This window comes from Prunus persica, chromosome G2, assembly GCF_000346465.2.
Source record: "Prunus persica cultivar Lovell chromosome G2, Prunus_persica_NCBIv2, whole genome shotgun sequence".
Classification (NCBI taxonomy): Eukaryota; Viridiplantae; Streptophyta; class Magnoliopsida; order Rosales; family Rosaceae; genus Prunus; species Prunus persica.
The window spans coordinates 5,899,667-5,919,036 of record NC_034010.1 but is presented as its reverse complement, the minus strand read 5'-3'; the positions used below and the strand labels follow the sequence as shown (position 1 = coordinate 5,919,036).

General features: G+C 35.5%; 2 protein-coding genes and 1 pseudogene across 4 annotated transcripts; 2 read left to right on the top strand and 1 right to left on the bottom strand.

The window, feature by feature from the left end:
• LOC18786468 overlaps window positions 1-2,135 on the top strand; it is a 21,166-nt pseudogene extending 19,031 nt beyond the window's left edge.
• Window positions 5,501-13,312, bottom strand: LOC18785951 (oligoribonuclease). 3 transcript variants are annotated; one of them, XM_020556204.1, is made up of 8 exons: window positions 13,011-13,312; window positions 12,108-12,233; window positions 10,808-10,884; window positions 9,348-9,429; window positions 9,125-9,180; window positions 8,213-8,299; window positions 6,878-6,968; window positions 5,501-5,736 (listed from the first exon to the last, which is right to left on the bottom strand). In XM_020556204.1, exons 1-8 carry the CDS (start codon window positions 13,123-13,125, stop codon window positions 5,672-5,674), a joined length of 699 nt encoding a protein of 232 aa, XP_020411793.1. In that variant the 5' UTR covers window positions 13,126-13,312; the 3' UTR covers window positions 5,501-5,671. The 3 variants fall into 3 exon arrangements, with proteins under 3 accessions (XP_020411793.1, XP_020411792.1, XP_020411794.1); XM_020556203.1 differs by lacking the exon at window positions 5,501-5,736 and adding an exon at window positions 5,812-6,231 and having other exon boundaries at window positions 13,011-13,308; XM_020556205.1 differs by lacking the exons at window positions 5,501-5,736; window positions 12,108-12,233 and adding an exon at window positions 5,812-6,231 and having other exon boundaries at window positions 13,011-13,311.
• LOC18787628 (putative disease resistance RPP13-like protein 1) lies at window positions 13,454-16,647 on the top strand. Its single transcript, XM_020556199.1, has one exon. It carries the CDS (start codon window positions 14,084-14,086, stop codon window positions 15,893-15,895), a length of 1,812 nt encoding a protein of 603 aa, XP_020411788.1. The 5' UTR covers window positions 13,454-14,083; the 3' UTR covers window positions 15,896-16,647.

Sequence of the window (19,370 nt, the reverse complement as noted above, 5' to 3'; positions counted from 1 at the left end):
TGATAATTGAGTGTGAGCCATTTACTAGAGGGATGCCAAATGTTGACACATTTGATGAACTGGTGGGTGAGTTAGGCGGTCAAAATATTGAGATGGGTGTGAAGATATATGGATTGAATGATGCTTATGTAATTGGCAGTGTATGACATTAATTTTGTAATATATTGTAATGTGATTTCTTCACTTTCTACGTTCAAATAAAACACGACGTTATTGTGAACCAGTTATTCAGCATATTTACCGACGTCTTAAAGCAACGTAACAATGAAGAACCACGACGCTATTGTGAAGCAATTATTCAGGATATCACGTCGGGGAAGGATTAAGAACCGCCATGTAATTCAAAATAACACGACTCCAATCCCATAATACCGACGTCTAAAAAACGAGATATATAATCTGAACGTTAAAAAATACGACGTCATCATACATTTTCCACGTCGCAAGTTCTTTTATAAACGAAGAGGAACGAAATGAATTCCGACGGAAATTCATTATAACCGCCGTCTAATAACAATTAAACGACGTTATTTGTAATACGGCTCTCATCATAATCAACGCCGTCTATATGTTCTGTAATACGGCTCTCATTTATTTGGAACCGACGTTGTTTAGAAGTTCAACGTCGTCTATATTATTAAGTGCGTCGTGAGTAATGATGATAGATATAAATACAACGTCGACTATATAAATGCCACCGACGTTGTTTCGCATTTCAACGTCAACTGTATAAATACATACGTCGTAAATAATGACACTGACAACTATTTCCACGTCATCTTTTTTAGAAAAATCGAAGTGGAAAATTTATTTCACGACAGTTGTTTGTAAATAAGAGACGTAGTATATTTCAATAACGTCGTCTTCTCATGTATTTAAAGACGTCATATTTTTTCTTGTCGTGTAAATTATATTTAACGGCGTAGTATTTTAGTTGTCGTCGTTGTATGTATATCTTGCGGCATTGTTCTTTTAACATGTGTCATATTTTTCCTTTTTAACGACGGTGATTTGTTTGAGTTGGTCGTCTATTCTCATCCTCGACTATTTTCTAGAACTTTAGCAGACTAAACACGTCTGTTTTTATTGTTTTCCGACGTTGTTTTATTTAACAACGTCTAATATTTATCGTCGTTGTTTGTTTCTGAAAATATGACGTATAAATTTTGTAATACGACTCTCATATATTTGTAACCGACGTTGTTTCGTTTTTCAACGTCTACTCTATAAATACATACGTCGTAAATAATGACACTGACAACTATTTCCACGTCATCTTTTATCGAAAAATCGAAGTGGAAAATTAATTTTACAACGGCTGTTTTTATATATGCGACGTAGTAGGTATCAATAACGTCGTCTTCTAATGTATTTAAAGACGTCAAATTTTTCATTGTCGTGAAAATGATATTTAACGGCGTCGTATTTTTATTTTCGTCGTTGTATGTCTATCTTGCGGCTTTGTTCTCTTAATATGTGTCATATTTTTCCTTTTTAACGACGGTTTGTTTAGAGAGTTGGTCGTCTATTCTCATCCTCGACTGCTTTTTTAGATCTTTTTGCAGTACAAAGACGTCGTTTTGTATTTGTTGATGACGTTGTATATTTTAACAACGACGGTGATTTAGCGTCGTGGTTTATGAGGGAAAAGATGACGGTGGATTCCACGACCATTGAAAAACCGAATACACGACGGTGATTTACCGTCGTCTTTTTGCTTTTTTGTAGTAGTGAACGGTGAAGGATATGACAGAGGATATCTGTGTACGCCTTCAAAGTTTATTCAGATTTGACTTGGCATGGCTGGAACCTCATGTTCAATCCGCTTTGCGTATGAAGAAGTTTCTGGAAAGGCAGGGAGACTGAAAAGACTCAGAGAAGATGTGGATATTTTGGATAGTGAGAACAAGAGAAGGAGTGCTGTTACAGAGGCAGATCTTGAGATGGCAAAGAGAGACTTGGCTAAGGAGGAAGAGGGCTTTGTGGAGACAGATATGGATAGAGAGCTAGGCTATGGGATGCCTTAATTCGCCTTATTATTGCAGAACTCTTAGATATGAGCCGAGATATGCAACGTGCAATGCATATGCTAAATTGGACAAGTGTGAATTTCGAAGCAATGAAATCCTAAATTTGCATTCTTGTTGTATTTGAGAATTAAGATATTGTTATAAAACTTAAATAAAATATATATATATATATATATATATAGATATTAAGGAAGACAAAGCTTGGGATATGGAAGAAACCGATCTTTGATACTCAAAGATTTCTCTTGGTCTTGTATGTTCTTTATTCATCCTTGAAGCCTATTTATAGGTATAGGAAATACATAAAATATTACTATAGTGGTAGGTTTATACATTTCTAAATATGGAGAATGGGATGAGCTATAAAAGCATATATGAATGTGGTAGGCATCCATTGCCATATAATATTATAACAGATATCCCTTTTTTTTTTTTTTAATACTGAGTATTTCCACCCATGGCCTTTTGCCGTGCCTCTTGGGCTGAAAAGCCTCTCCACCAGTGCATTCTAGCCCAGGCAAGACGTAGGCTCCATCAAGATTGGGCAGGCCGGAAAGTAATATCAGTCCAAGCTCTTGCCTAAGAGGGCGTTGACGTGAGCAAAGAAATTTTTTTTAAAATTAAAAAAATAACGGAAAAATTTATAATTTTTAAAATACATACCTAGCAATTATTTATTTATCAATCTCATAATATAAATAAAATTAATCCCATATAATTAGTAATTGCCCTTGGGTTGCCATGGCAATGGGTGGAAAAACACAAAGAACAATGACTAGGGCTGATACTATTCACATGAAGGAGTAACTACCCTTACTTGCTCTTACCTTTTGCCATGACAAATAGGTGGAAGTGCTCTAAAGAAATGTAGTTTAAGTGAGAAAGGAAGAAATTGCCATCACTATTTCGTAATGGAAAATGCTAGGCATACCATATTTATATACTACATTGTGTACCCTCTCTCTAAGTGGGCTCCATCTTTATTGGTGGATTCACCTCTATTAGAGACTATTAGAGAGGTGGTACACAATGTAATATATAAATGTGGTAAGCCTAGCATTACCCTTTTGTAATACGAGATATTTTATTGATTTGGTCATATTTTTGTTTCATTTTTATGGTTCTCTTTGTCTAAAAAATTTTGAGCTTTTATACATTGACCCTCACAAGGAAAGTTCTTCAATTTGCCACTAAGATCAAGCATCGAATTCCAATCCACATTGATGCATCCCCGAAAGTAGTGGCAACCCTGCTAACTGGAGTTACAATATGGATCTTGGTCTGTGCATTTTTGCTTATGCTCCCTCTTGGCTTGGTTCGAAAATTGTTGATGATTTGTTAAGAGTTGCTAAAGCTCGTTTGGTTTTTAAACCATTATGAGTAGTTTGTCTTTGGAGTTTTTCTCCCCTTGTTCACCCAAAAAAAATAAAATGTAGTGGCGATGCTGAAGGCCCAATCATTGTTCAGCTAAAAGATTGTGATAATCACTCACGACAAAGCTCCAGTTAAGGGTAGAACAAAGTGAGCTTGGAGACGAAGAGCGATATGACATTGGGATTGAAGGCGAGTTATCAAATACTTGCAAGTTGGTCTTTTTTTTTTTTTTTTTCATTTTTTTAACGGTCAATTTATATTTGTTTAAGTTTGATGTGGACTTGACCGCACTATAAGAAGGGATTTTTGTAGAAATGACACGTGAGCTTATATCTCAATTTCAATTTGTCATTTTAAAGAAAAATTTAAGAGAAATGTCACCTTAATTTTTCGTAATCCATGATTTGTTAATCTTAATTTAACACCATCCAATTTTTCATCTATTTTCAAGAGTATTTAGTCTTTTTATTTTCAAGAAAAAAAAAAGAAGAAAGACCTCTCTCCCTTCCCCACCCCCTGCCCCACACCAAAAATATTCACTTGAGCCCCTTTTTAAAATCCTCCTTTCACAAGAAAACACCTTTTTATAGCACCTTTGATAATGCTTTTGAGAATACTATGAGGATGGATTGGATAAGCCTAAAATATGACTCGGAAAATCCCTCCTTAATTCCTTCAAGTTTAATTTTTATTAATTTTTTTTAAGGTATATATTTATTTAGATAAGATCATGTGGTCTAACAATAAAAGTAAATCAATGGGACATCCTATTTTGTTGTGTCTTATTGGGTGTTTTATTAAGGAGTATATCCGATCGGCATATACAAATCAAATCAAAAGACCGGAACTTGTGACAAATTCAAATATATCCAATACCAACAAGGAGAAAAACATGAGATTTTTTTTTTTTTTTAATTTATGAAATTTTTTTTTAAAAATACTCTTGAAAATGAAAAGACTAAAATACCCTTAAAAATGGATGAAAAATCGGATGGTATTAAAGTCAGTTAACAAATCATGGTTCTGAAAACTTAAGACATTTATCTTAAGTTTTTCTTTAGGATGACAAATTGAAACTGAGGTATAAATTCAGGTGGCATTTCTGCAAAAATCCCTAAGAAGAATGCAAACTTCAATAGGTTACAGGGTAAGTGGTCAAGTCCTTCCATTTATCATGTGATACACATGTTAATGCATTTGGTCAAGTTTGAGAAGAATATGAGTAAATATAGTTTGGATTATGCAAGGGCTTCCAAAGATGCAAAAGGTTTCTTTTATGTCAATCAAATGGAGGATGCTAGATTTTTTAGTTTAATATGTTTGCACCTGGTTTAAATTTCTTTTTCTTACTATAACATATGGTGTAGGTATATTTTGAATGAGATGTACAATGACAAAATCTCATGCCCATGTGTATGAGTTCTGTAGGTATATTATTACTTTACGTCTCCATAGTGGGATATTTATGTTTTTTAATTGTTTTTTATATAAGAAATATTGAGAGAGGAGGAATCGAACATAGGACCTTATATTTGCTCTTAACCACTTTATTATAAGCCCTTTGCTTATATTTGTGTGTGCGTTTTTTTTTTTTAAGTACAAGCGATGATCTAAATTATGTTGGAAGGGGAATTTCTCATGTAGGGATCTAAATTAGATATCATGTGGGTTTGAACTTATGTATTTTAATTTTGAATGTATGTAATGCTAAAAATGAATTCTACATGTTTATAATCGAGAAACTCAAAATTCATTTTCAGCATTACATACATTCAAAATTTAAATTTAAAGAACAATAAATGCATAAAATTAGGGACTTGTTACTTTTGTTTGCATTACTTCAATTGAGGAATGGGCAGCCAAAGCCTAAGCACACACTTAGAAAACTAGAACACTAACAATTCTCTAAGGCGTTCCGTACAATAAACATTGTTTTTATTTTATCAACTTCAATTTATTCTGTTTTGCATAGTGGATCTTATTGTTGCTAGTAAATATCTTCACACAGCCCCCTTTTGTTTTTGTGAAGGGAATATAATTTAAAGAACAAATAGAAAGAGAATAGTAAAGAACAATTGACAGTATGAAAAGATCTCAACCCTCCACGATCTTTGATTGATTTCTGAAATGGGTTTATTACAAATGCAGGAATGAGCTCCCTTTTTACAGTAGGAGGAAAAAAAAATTCATCAAAGACAAATTAAATCCTATTCAACCATCTTATTGTGGAAAACGAAAAAACAAGAATCTCAAAAACTTGAAACCGTCTAGAGTAAACGCACCAACAATTTGAATTGTGTAAGATTAGGCAACCCAGTTCCTCCTAAGGGCACTGAAAAATTGTCAAAATGCTTACTTTACGATGCTTTTCAGTATTTAAGAAACAAAAGTAACACTTGCAATTAGATTTAAGACAAAAGGATAAAAACAATCATACAATTAAAGAGTCGAGGAATGAGATCTATTGACATTAGGTACAACCAAATCTCTAATGAAATTTAGGATTAAAAACAATCACCACATGATGGATTCCCGACACAAATTAATCCATGATAGTTCAATGCATCGACATAGTTTTCGTTACAGTTCAAGGGGCAGACATGTATAAAGGGCCGGAACTAATTGTACATAAGCTGCTAGTATGGAAGTACTTTCCAAGTCAAACCTCAATGAAACAATCCATAGACTCAGAACTTTGGAGCCTCCTTGTATCATTTTTTAAATGCTTTGAATATATTCTCCTTGTAGTATTTAAGTTCCCTGATACTTTCTCTAATATCATCCATGGCTCTGTGATTATTTTCTTTAGAAGGGGCATTCTTATTATCTGTAAAACAATGACAATACAAATGAAGTTTCCAGGCAAACACATTTCAATATACAGAGCAGCAAAAAAAAAAAAAAAAAAGCCCAACCAAGTTCTGAGAAGCCACATAACAAGCTAAGGTAACAAATACAATGAAGACAAAAAGGATTAAAATTTGCATAGCTTGAAAACTTTTTTAATACTATTCCACATATCATGAAGGGGTGGGTGGCTTGTCCACATTGCCAATGGGCTCAGTTTTGAAGGTCATTCCAACAACTTTAGAAAATTATTCAATTTAAGACTTCTTAACCACCATATTCCTCATCATTGTAAAGCTCTTTGTCACCAGTGTTGTTCATATACAAACACAGTTTCTATTAGTCAACTAAAAATTGGTGGCGAATTACAAGGCCGTACGTTGTTGTAGTAAAAGAAAGGTTTTAGTATACCATGTTATTAGTTCTGATGGCCTTAAAGCGGTCATAGTGGCAACATAGCATGAAAGCACTTTAACTTGTCCAGTATGAAGTTTCAAGCATATCAACATGGGAAGAGCATATTAAGACGATTGAAGAAAAAATTAAAACCAATTTAAAGAATTTACTTGTCTTTTTAGTGGTAGAGATAAACTACAGGATTAACCAGGTAGTGCAATAATTTCTACCTCTAGGATACCAGCGAATGCATAAAGCTTTAACCCTGCTAACATCCACTATTACATGGGAGAAAAGGCTAGCCAAATCTGGCATGTATTTCTGCCAGAAAAAGAAGAAAAAAACTGTTAAGAAATCCAACCAGGCTAATTAAATTCAAATAGACTACGATAACAAAATGAGGAAAAACATGGGCAGCCAAGGGCACAACCCAAGCTTATCTTTCAAAACACATACAAGTACAAACCCTTCATTTTGATTGAGGAAAAAACACAGGTGATCAAGGCAATAGCTCAAGTTTATCTTCCAAAATACATACTTTATTCTTAATGATAAATTGAAAAAATTAGCTGAATACAAACACTCCTTAATCCACTCGCTCAAAACAGCCCAAGAAACCCCTTTCGTTCAAAAGCAAAATCCAATAAACCACAATCCAGAGTCACAGACTTTTTCAAAAATCAAAATCAACTTTAAAAACTAATCCTTCTTTCTTTGTTCTCACTTCCTCCACAACCACATTTTCAATTAAAAGTACCACATCTAAAATCTGCTGTCCTTTCTCCCTGTAACCGGAAAAAATTATTGACATCCTTTTACAAATGCCCTTTGCTCTTGTGAAATAGAATCTCCCAGCACCTTCCTCAATCTTTGGGAAAAACAGTTAAATTTTATACAAGCTTGATACTGAGCTAATAGGCCTAACATCCAGAACTTTTACTGCTTACACTTTTGTGGGAAGACCACCGCCCCAGTAGAGTGCCTTATCTTCTCTTCATGTTGTTATCGTTCCCAAGTCTAATAAAATCATGTTCTAGTTATAATCGTGTAATCCTCAACTGTAATATCAAGCCACCAATTCTCTGTTTGAGGGTAAAATTATGCTCTATAATTAGGATTCTTTGTTTAAGGGTGCGACTTAGTTGCCTAAATTAAGAGATTTGCTTCTTATTTAGTTTCTTACTTTGAAGAAGTTCCCAACTAAAATTATTCTAAATTTCTATGAGTTATGATTGATTCATCTTATTCTCTCCTTCAAAAACCCTTCTCGAAGCTCCCCTGCCCTCATGATTTGCCCTTTCTAGATTTCAAGTTACAATAGTGGCATGAAAAGCTTTCAACTTCAGACATAACAGAAAAAAAACAGCTAAATAAGTGAAAAATGGACATAACAGATCTGCTGCGTAGTGTGGTATTTCCTTGCATGCTCATTAGCTTACAAAATATATAGGCACGTCTCATTTGAATGAAAGACGAGACTTCCATATAGCAATGTTTTATTAATAACCAAACACTTCAAATTGTGTTAATTATAAATAAAATCCAGGAAAGGTGATTCACATTACCTTTAAAAATGCAAAATCCACATAAACTGAATTGCCTGCTAACTGAGGTGTATATGTTCCTACGATTCTCGTTACAAATTCTATGACCTGCAGTATTGAAACATACACTTGTTTACACAGAAATATAAAGAAAAAGTACTCAACTGGAATATCAATAACGTATATAACTAGAGTGTAGCTAAAGGTCACAATTGAAGTAAAAAGAGGATGATTACTGAATAAGTAGTATATATGTACAAATAAATAATCTCAGTTGTTCATCACAAATTGGTTGAATAATTCTTATTCAAAAACAACTAAGGAAAAGCACAATGGGTACCAAAGTCTCTTCTCTGCACGAGGGGATGTCCAAAGGTTCCAGGTAATTCCATGGAAAAGATTATCTTATATATTCAATCCTATAATTAAACACATGTTATTAGAATCACGTGCATGTTAATTAGAAAAAAAACCAGACTATTATCCAAGGATAGAATAATTATTAATGATATGAACCAAAACTAAAGTTCCATGAGTGCATTATATTCTTAATTACATCCTGATGTAGATAATTATTAACTTCCACTTTTTCCGGGGTCTAGTTATAAGAGTCGGTCATACTTAAAGAGCCACTCAGATTCTGTAATAAAGTAATAAAGGTTGTGTAGAAATACCAAGGGTTGCTTAGGAAAAGGAGAAAATTTAATGATGAGGTTATTGAAGCTGTTTTGGAATACCAAAAGTCGACTTCAAGAGTAGCAGAGTCATAGAAAGGAAGTATTACAGAAAGGCCAGCAACACTCCAGAAATTACAAAACATCTTTATCAAAATTTAGTGGTGTTGCTTAAATGGTCACACGGTTCAGAAATGTGCATATGCTAGAAGCAAAAACAACAAACAAAAGCTTATTTCTAAAAAGAGTTCTTACACACCTGCTTTTCAGCTTCTCTTTCACTGATTGTACTTTCCAGCATCTTTTTTGTCAACCCTAAATTTAATAAAGTTTGTTAGTCGTGAAATCGTACACCATATGTTAAAATGATAATACATTCATGCCTATGTTATGATGCATGGAGCTAAATAGAATGTATCTGCATACATAATGTTACTAAGAGGTGTACAATGTTGGACGGTGGTTTATAACACCCTGCTTACCACTAGCTTTATGATGACTTCGACACCATTCGCCCATCCTATCTAAACACTCCTTAGTTTGATGAATAACCAAATCAGGGCCCTGAAAGATAAAAGGGAAAAAGGAGTTTTTTTTTAATTTTTTTTAAATTAAAATAAATTTCAAAAAAAGATAAGGAAACCATCGGCCAATACTAGTTAGGGAATCAAGATGCATTTTGAAATTGAGCACAAATGATTAAAATAAAATAAAATAAACAAGTGAACCAAAATAAAATAAGAATAGGAATAAAGGAAAAGGATAACATCTCATTTAATTCACATAAATAAACATCCTTAACTCAGTCAGGTGTTCTGTTTAACATCTTCGAATTTAAAGGATGTAGCCTTTACAATCCCAAAAACAACAATTTGAGTTAAACAAGAGTTGGGGAAAAAGACACTGAAAAAGTTGAACAGTCATATGCTATCTTGGTAAGTTAAAAAACAGGTCCTAGTTTACACCTATTATCTTTTTTATGCCCTGTATCCTGTCAGCTTATTAATTACAGCAACCATGTCTATGAATATTCCACAGGATGATAATAGAACCAAGAAGAAGGCTCAAATGGCAGCTTACGAAGACAAAGCTATCAAATAATGATCCAGCATGAATTTGGTTCAATGAGTGGGTGGATCCCTGAGGGAGGTAATGGTACCCCTCCACTAGAAATATGATGACAGGAACAGATTTGATGAAGACGACCCATTTCCAGTCTCTTAAGGAAGAAAATGGGAGAATGAAGAAGCCCTGGAGTGTTCTCATCATAGTTAAGATGCTAGTGAATATCAGTCCTGAAGCTTCTTTTAGGATTGTCAAAACTCAAACCTGCCCTTTTGAAACCTAGTAATGAACCCATCTGAGATATTTTGATCTTCTGAAACTTGTTGTCGGGTGTGGGGCTACAGCGAGAATTTGAAAAGATTCTTTCACAAAATCTCAGAATATGTCCCAATATATGATGTTTCACTGACAGGATTTACATGTGAACACAAGATTTCATTAAATCTTTCCACAGGGCAGAAAATGAAAGAACGTATAACTTCTGTCGGTGGATAAAGTCAATAAAACATATATGGAACAAACAAAATTATGTGTGCTAAAAAGATAATTATTAATAAGAAAAGATAAAATATTGAAAATGATACCATTTACTGAAGTTCACTCCTTTAAAATTACAATCTTTTAAATAGCAATCAGTGACAAAGATACAAATAAATGAGAAGACTAAATGGTGATGATCAATAAAGTAGTTAACAACTGCAGTTGCAGAATTTTAAAAATGGAAAGATAAATGAGAAGATTTAATGGTGTTGATATATGACGTAATTAACAACACTTGCAAAATATGAAAATGGAAAAACAGAAACAGAGGCATAGAGACAATATAACCCTAAAATAAAATAAAAAAATTTACGCAAATCTGATATTGAGAAAATACCTCTACTGATTTGGTTAATTTTCCATCAGTAATTATACAGGCAATCTCTAGTATCCGATCAACTTCAACATTTAAACCTGCATGACAGAAGTAAAAGAGAAGATAAATTTGAAAATCTTCATGTCATCACATTTTAGGGAAAATTTACCATAGAAATTATTAATTGGTCTAAACAGACAACATAAGAATATGTTAACTTTGATTTAAGTACAGGTCTAGCATTACATATTCTATGTGCCTCATTATTTTCGTTTTCAGATAGGAAACAGAATGAGTATAGTAATAAGTAAAAAAATCTGAAAACTACAATCATAGTCGACTACTAGTCCACAAATAAACAACTCTCAATCTAGGCCGAACATCCTTAGCATGAAAAACAGTCAAAACGACTCCTATCCAAACAAAACAGAACAAGAACCAGTCAACTACAATCAGAAAACCTACGAAACAGCAGAATCCAATCCAAATATTTAGAAGAAAGAAGGGGCAGTCAAAGAATGCAACAGAAACTGGTGCCCAAAGCAAAGCCATTAATCTAGCCTTATCCCATAGGCAATAGACAGACTCCCCATCCTTCCCCTAAATATTAAGTTGCTCCTCTCAGTCCATATCGCCAAAATTATGACTAACACACACCACATGTTGGGAGCACCACAAATAAGGCATTACATGAGAAGGGGAGCATCCAAGTCAATCTCAAAGCCACTGGACAATGAAGAAAGAGATGATCAATGCTCTCTGCAACCCCTTTCCACCTAGTAAACCAGTGAGGGGATAAATGAAAATATGGCCCTTAAGGACCTCATAAGTATTTATTCAACCATGACCAGTAACTTTGGTCTTCCAAATAATAAGGGATGGACTAAACATTGGAACGGTGTGATTGATTATCAATGTATTGAAAAGGACTTACAGAGAGAATACCTATGACTCAAGACACCAAGGCGTTCTGCCAAGTCTAGACTGACAATGATGTTCTCAATCAAGAAGCACAGGGAGAAAGCTTTACAACGTCCGGATATCTCAACCATGGAAAGATGGAACAGGGAAAAAAAACACACTAGCAGTGTTATGTGGCAAAGAGATTCTATAGAGATGGGAGAAGATTAGAGGAGAACATGGAAAGACACTAAGAGATGCCTTTCCATGGGCATTAACAACAATCAATTTCTGTCCTGTAACATGTATTTACTCTGTATAAATAATTTCCATAGAGTTTATCTCCAAAGAGTGGCAAATGAATTATCATTGTTATTTAGTTAGACATTGTTATATTCTGACCAACCAATATTATCCTCACCAGTCATTTCCAAGTCAATCCAAACCAGGGGCAACTTGTACTTTTCTAGAGGCTTTTGCTGACTCTCTTTCTCTTTTACTAGCAAAATGTTATCAGAGTTGTTGACTTTCTTCTCCGTCTTCTTGCCTGTCTCAAAGATAAATCATTACTATGAAGATATTAATATACTGCAATCACTCCAGCTAGATTACCAACCAATAGTTCACCTAGAGTAAACCATATATGGTTAAATAAATACCCAGTTTATAGTCTATCATGAACATGGCTTCCATTTAAGGAAAATATTAAGAAAAAATTATGAATTTTAATCGTGAGAAACAAACTTTTACTACAGCTAAATGAAAATAAAAGATGCAGTGGACAAGATATCCACTGTACAACACTACCGTCAAACAATACAAAACAAAACCTCCATGAATATAAATAAGAACTTTGTTGGCTTTGGGACATCTTCAATTGAGTTGTATATGTAAGTATATAACATCCATGAATATAAATAAATAAATAACATAAATAAAAAGTATAAAAGTCAATACAAATTTCTAGGGGCCCCCAGAAATTAGCTGAGCTCAATCCGTAGGCCTAGAAATCCTTCCTAATCGGATCAATCAATACCCCTAGAAATACACAGCCAAATAAGTTCGGGAAGCTTCACTAGTAACCAGTAAGTTCAGAAAGCTTAATCTTATATACAACCAATCCAGAAAACTAAAAAAAGCGTTAAAGCTTTTCTCCAACTTGTTCACAATTTTGGGACCGAATAATCAAAAGCAACTCTCAGAAGATAGAGAAAAGGAGTTGCATTTAGCATAAGCTAGCATTTCAGATAAGCAATGACTTTCAGAAATGCCTAAAGCTAAACCCTAACCCTGGCACTTACAGTAACTATGGAAACAAATTAACCTGAAGATTTTGTAGTGTCATCTTTGTTTTTGGAAACAGAAGAGGCCTCTCGCGCTTGATCGTCGTCTTCAGCGTCAAGCTCCAGCACAGAGAATGCATTTGCGAGGTCCTCCATTGTGTCGATTGGTTGGTTGGGTTTTGGGCAATTTGAACTGAAACCCTTAGCAAGCCATTTCAGACAGGGGTCGTCAACTCTAGTATGAAACTTCAACTGCAACTCTCTGGTCGTTCAAACAGGGCTATTGCAAGGAGAAGCAAAGGTTAAGGGCGAAACCACAACAAAGGCTGTGGTGGGATGTGTACCATAGTTAAGTTCTGAAGAAAATATATACAATTACAAGCCCACAAGCAATAAGTATGCTGCCTTTTTAGTTTTTAATTTTCTGTTTTTCAAACACAGTTGTCAGTGTGGCTCCCACCCACCCCATACGAGTAATTTGAAGAAGTCCACCAACAACTTCTCAAAAGCTTTTGCGTCCAACTTTGCCGAACCCATCCCCATGCGAGGCCGTAGAAAAGTTTTCAGCCACAGAAAAAGAAGGAACAGTACTTGAAAGAGGGGTTTACCAAGGCAAGATTACAAGTTCATGTTATCTACACTCTTAAAAAGCTTCCATACTTGTTTACAAACCTGTATTTCCAAGTTGTGCTAGCCTAGCTTCATCCAAATCCCTTGCAGTCTGCAGAGAAGATAAAAGACATGGCTTTGATCGGAGAGGCTTTTATCTCTGCTTCCGTCCAGGTGTTGTGCAACAGAATTACTTCACCCGAGTTCGTTGACTTATTTCGGCACAAGAAACTCGATCAGCCACTCCTCATGAAGCTGAAGACGACACTGTTGAGTTGACCTTATATGCAGTTCTCGATGACGCAGAGGAGAAGCAAATTAGGAAACCTGCTGTGAGGGATTGGCTCGACGAGCTCAAACATGCTGTCTTTGATGCAGAAGACTTACTGGATGAGATCGACACGGAAGCTTTACGATGCAAGTTCGAAGGTGAAGATCAAACCGGAAAATTTACCAACAAGGTGCGGAACTTGCTCTTTCTTCTCGTAATCATTTTTATCAGAGCATGAATGATAAGATACACGAGTTACTAGCAAGGTTAGAAAATTTCGTACAACTGAAAAGTGCTCTAGGTCTGAGAGAAGATGCTGGGCGGAAGGTTTCACAAAGAACACCAACAACTTCCTTGGTTCATGAACCTTGTGTCTATGGTAGAGATGAAGTCAAAGAAAATTTATCAAAAGTGTTGCTATCTGATGATGCAAGCAAGGATGATGTGTCTGTCCTCACCATTGTTGGAATGGGCGGGGTTGGCAAGACAACCATTGCCCGATTGCTTTACAATGACAAGAAGGTGAAAGGTCATTTTACATTTCAAGCTTGGGCTTGTGTTTCAGAAGATTATGATGCTATTAGGATAACTAAAACTCTTCTTGAGTCAGTCACTTCAAAGCCTTGTAATACGATAGATTTGAATTTGCTTCAAGTTGAACTAAGAGAACAACTGAGGGGAAGGAAATTTCTATTTGTATTGGATGACCTATGGAATGAGGATTATACTGATTTGAAGTTCCTCCAAACTCCTTTTATGTCAGGAGCAAGGGGAAGTAAAGTCATCATAACAACACGGAACAAAAATATAGCATCCGTCATGCAAAATGTTCCTATTCAATACTTGGAACCACTGTCACATGAGGACTGCTGGTTGTTACTTTCAAAACATGCATTTGGAAATGAAAACTGTAGTGCACATCCAAACTTGGAAGACATTGGAAAGCAAATTGCACTCAAGTGCAAAGGGTTGCCTTTAGCTGCACAAACACTTGGGGGTTTGTTACGTTGCAATATAGATTTCGAGTATTGGAGTAGAATACTAAATGACAATTTTTGGGACCAACCCTATGATACAACTAACATTCTTCCAGCTCTAGGGTTGAGTTACCATTATCTTCCTGCTCAGTTAAAACGATGCTTTGCTTATTGTTCAATTTTTCCTAAGGATTTTGAGTTTGAAAAGGAAGATATAGTTCAATTATGGATTGCAGAAGGTATAATTCCACAAGCTGAGAATGGAAAAAGGATGGAAGCATTGGCTAGAAGATACTTTGATGAATTATTATCACGATCGTTGTTTCAAAAGTCAAGGAAATTCAGCTTCATTATGCATGATCTCATTAATGACTTGGCTATGTTCATGTCTCAGGGGTTTTGCCTTAGGCTCGAAGGTGGGGTATCTCTTGAAGTTAAAAGAGCTCGTCATTTGTCATATGCTAGGGGAAAATTTGATGCTGCTCCAAGATTTGAACCATTATATGAGGCTACATGTTTGCGGACCTTCCTACCTACCTCTTTAAATCCATATAGACATGAAAGATTTTTTGTAAGTAAAAAAGTTCTACAAGATTTGTTGCCATCACTAAGATGTTTGCGGGTGTTATCATTGTCACATTATCAAAATGTGACTGAGTTACCTGATTGCATTGCAAACCTCATTCACTTGCGCTACTTGGATCTTTCCCATACCGCAATTGAAAGGTTACCGAGGCTAGTTTGCAATCTCTACAACTTGCAAACATTACTATTGTCAAATTGTTACTCTCTCTTTGAATTGCCTGCAGACATTAGAAAATTGATTAATTTACAAAAATTGACGTTGGGAGGTTGTAGTTCTCTTATTAAATTGCCTGCAGGCATGAAGGAGTTGATTAATTTGCATCACCTTGATGTCAGTGGAACTAAAATTGAAGAGATGCCGGTGCAAATGGGTAGACTGAAAAGTTTGAGAACATTGACTGCGTTTGTTGTGGGCAAATCTACTGGGTCAGGCATAAGAGAACTGAGGGAGTTCCGCAGCTTCGCGGAAAACTATCAATTTTGAAGCTACAAAATGTAGTTGATGCGAGGGATGCATTGCAAGCCAATATGAAGCACAAGAAAGATCTCAAGGAGTTAGAGTTTTCATGGGGTGCAGAGGATGCTAATGATTCCCAAAAGGAGAAAGATGTACTCGACAAGCTCCAGCCTTGTGTGAATTTGGAGAAATTAACCATCAGATTCTATGGTGGAACTAATTTTCCGAATTGGTTAGGAGACTTGTCTTTTTCTAACATACAAGTCGTGCATCTCAGTGACTGTAGTTATTGTTGGTCGCTCCCACCAGTTGGGCGGCTACCGGCACTCAAAGAGCTCTGTATAGAAAGAATGAAGTTTGTGAAGACGATTGGCGTTGAATTCTATGGTAGAAATGGAGCTTATCTGACTCAGCCATTTCAATCTCTGGAGAAGCTGAAGTTTAGGGAGATGCCAGAGTGGGAGGAATGGGTACCAAGTGGAAGTGCAAGTGGAGGTGAATATGGTCCAGACTTTCCTCGTCTCCAGGAACTGATTCTAAACAATTGTCCGAAACTGAGAGGAAGTTTGCCTTGTGAGCTGCCTTGGTTAAAGAAGCTTATGGTGTCTCGGTGTGAGGTTTTGCATGATGGAATGGCCACTACCACAACTACCAATAGTCTTAACTATAAATCTCTTGAAGAATTGAAAATAGAAGACAAAGCTCTGTTATCATTATTAGAGACAAAGCTCCTGTCCCGACTTGAGATTGAAAATGTTGTTGACGTACAGTGCTTGTCCTACTACAATCGTCTTCAAAGTTTGACTCTTTCGAATTATCCAACGCTGTCGTCGTTTCCTAAAGATGGCCTACCCACTACGTTGACATCACTTAATATAAACAATTGTAGGAAATTAGAATTCCTACCTCATGAGATGTTGGCCAGATTTTCAATTATATTAAAATACAAAAATAAACACAAGACTAATGTTTAAGGCTGATAGAATCTTCCAATTGAATTAAACTATCTGATATTCTAGTGCTACAACATTCACAGGCTGATCTAATGCCACAAAAATAAGAAAAGGCTCCGACTGTGTAGTCATCTACAAGATATATGCTTATTTATGGGTTTATGCTGCAGAGACTGAGTTGAAGGATACTAAAAAGGTTACAGATTTTCAAGTATGCTTGCATACCAAAAGAAAACCAACACAATCAAACTAAATCAAGGCAGCCAAGTCAAAATTTCCAAAAACCAAACGAACACATATATAACAAACAGTCCCGATCTCTTGGACTACAGGGGTCCAAGAGATTTGTGGTCACTCACCGTTGAATGTAAATTCAACGGTTTACTCACTCTTGCACTCCTTTTAAGAAATTTTTTTTGAACTGTTGGATGTTACATCCAACGGTGGGTGACCATAGTCTCTTGGAGATCGGGGCTGATATAACAAAATCATAGCACTTTTTTAAATTTTGGAACCCACAACAAACAATACTCACAAACATATATAACAAAATCAATCACAATAACACCTATTTGCATCCATATCAGGTTTTGATAAGGCAAATGCAACAATTTTGAATTCAAAATTCATACATTTCATATAAAGAATTTCAGTACAAAACATATCCGAAAGCATATTAAGAATCACTATATCAATATTTAACAGAAACCCACATGATACAAACTGAAAAATACAAAACACTATAAACGAAAATCATATTTTGTCAAACACTCAAAATTCTATATCAGCACCACTCAAATTCCCATATAGAAACACCACAATTAAGCAATTAAAGCATAGCACTCCATAAGCATGTATACATACATATATATATATATATCTAGAGAGAGAGAGAGAGAGAGAGAGAGTAGCTAAAAATGGAGCCCATGAATGCCCTGCCAGTGGAGTCTCCGGCAACCTTGAGAAGGCAGACAGCAGGGCCATTGGAGCAGGCGGGGACTAACGGGTTTGAAGAATTAGGGTTAGGGTTAAGGTTTGGATTGGTCGAGCTCAGTGTCAGTGTTCGGGGCTCGAACCCGCAGCTTCCGCCTTGACAGGGCGGTGCTCTGACCATTTGAACTACAATCCCAAGACTTAGATGTCTCGTATTTCTCGCAAAAGCGATTCGATTGATGGGATTTGGTATGATGCTTATGATATCGATGAGATTGATATTCAAATATTTCTTCTTAAAACGTATTGATTTGACCCCATAAGCGGGACCACCACCCCACATCAGGCCAAAAGTAGGTGGGTTATTTTTATTTTTATTTTTTTTCCTTTTGGGTCAATTACAAGTTTACCTCCATACTTTTGGGATTTTACATTTTGGTCTCATAACTTTAGTTTTCTTTTTCTTTTCTGGAAATAGTAACCTCATTATTTTTTATTTTTTTTGGGGCCTCTCTTTTTTTTTTTTTGAAAAGGGTCAAAATTCACTAAACTCGCACATGACCATAAGTAGCAAAAGCATCAGCGGCCACCATATTCGCGCAAGAAATTTCTTTTTTTTCCTAAACCACTACCCTAATAGGACACTTGCAATAATAACCCCATTATAAAAGTAGACAAAAGAGGTGGTGCATGACCACTGTTTGAAGGGTATTTTGGTCAAAACAAATGGGTTACATGTTCTCTTTGAGTTTCGTATGTCCAAGAAGTCTTCTTGAGCAATATGGTGGCCGCTGATGCTTTTGCTACTTATGGTCATCAATTTCCTTATCTTTTTGTTTGGTTTAATCATGTTCCTTCTTTGATAGCTCCTCGGATGTTGTAAGATAATATTTTTCAAACTATGACGACAAGCTTATGGCAGAAGTTACTTGAACGCCTAAACTCTCTTGTTTAGGCATGCGTGCTAAAATATAAAGATGCATGAGTTTCGCATGAGTTTACCCTAAACCCTCATCATCATAGTTTGCTTGAACGCCTTCCAAGTGAAAGACTGATTGGTTAAAACACACGCAGTCAGACTCGGATCAAGCCTCTCTCACACCTCCTTAACTGTTAGAACTCAAGATTTTTTATTTTATTTTTATAAAGCCTTATCTAATAATTGTTTAAGAGTTCTTGAACAAAGCTGGTTTTTAAAAGCAAGTTCCACCCGTGAGGATCTGAACAATTGGTATTATGTATGAGCTCTTGGCACTCTTCCGTTGAATGACACTCCTTTTCTTAGCTTTTATTCACCATAAATTATGTTTCTAGGTAAATAATACACATACAATAAACTGTTGCTTAACTTGTTACTTTTATGCTTCTTGGATTATACGTCGAAGAACATGAAACAATTGCTAAATCATGGCAAGGTTAGAAGACAAATTATAGAAAACGTTCCAGTTCTAGAAAATCCCGAATGAATTGAATATCAATCAACCTGAGTTGATTTCAAACGGCCATTTAATCGAAGTTCATATGTCAACGTAATTTAAGTTAAACACGAGAAATTAAAGAGCCTTAGCTGCCTTCCAGAGCATTTACCTCTACACCGATAATCAAAGTTCGGCTTT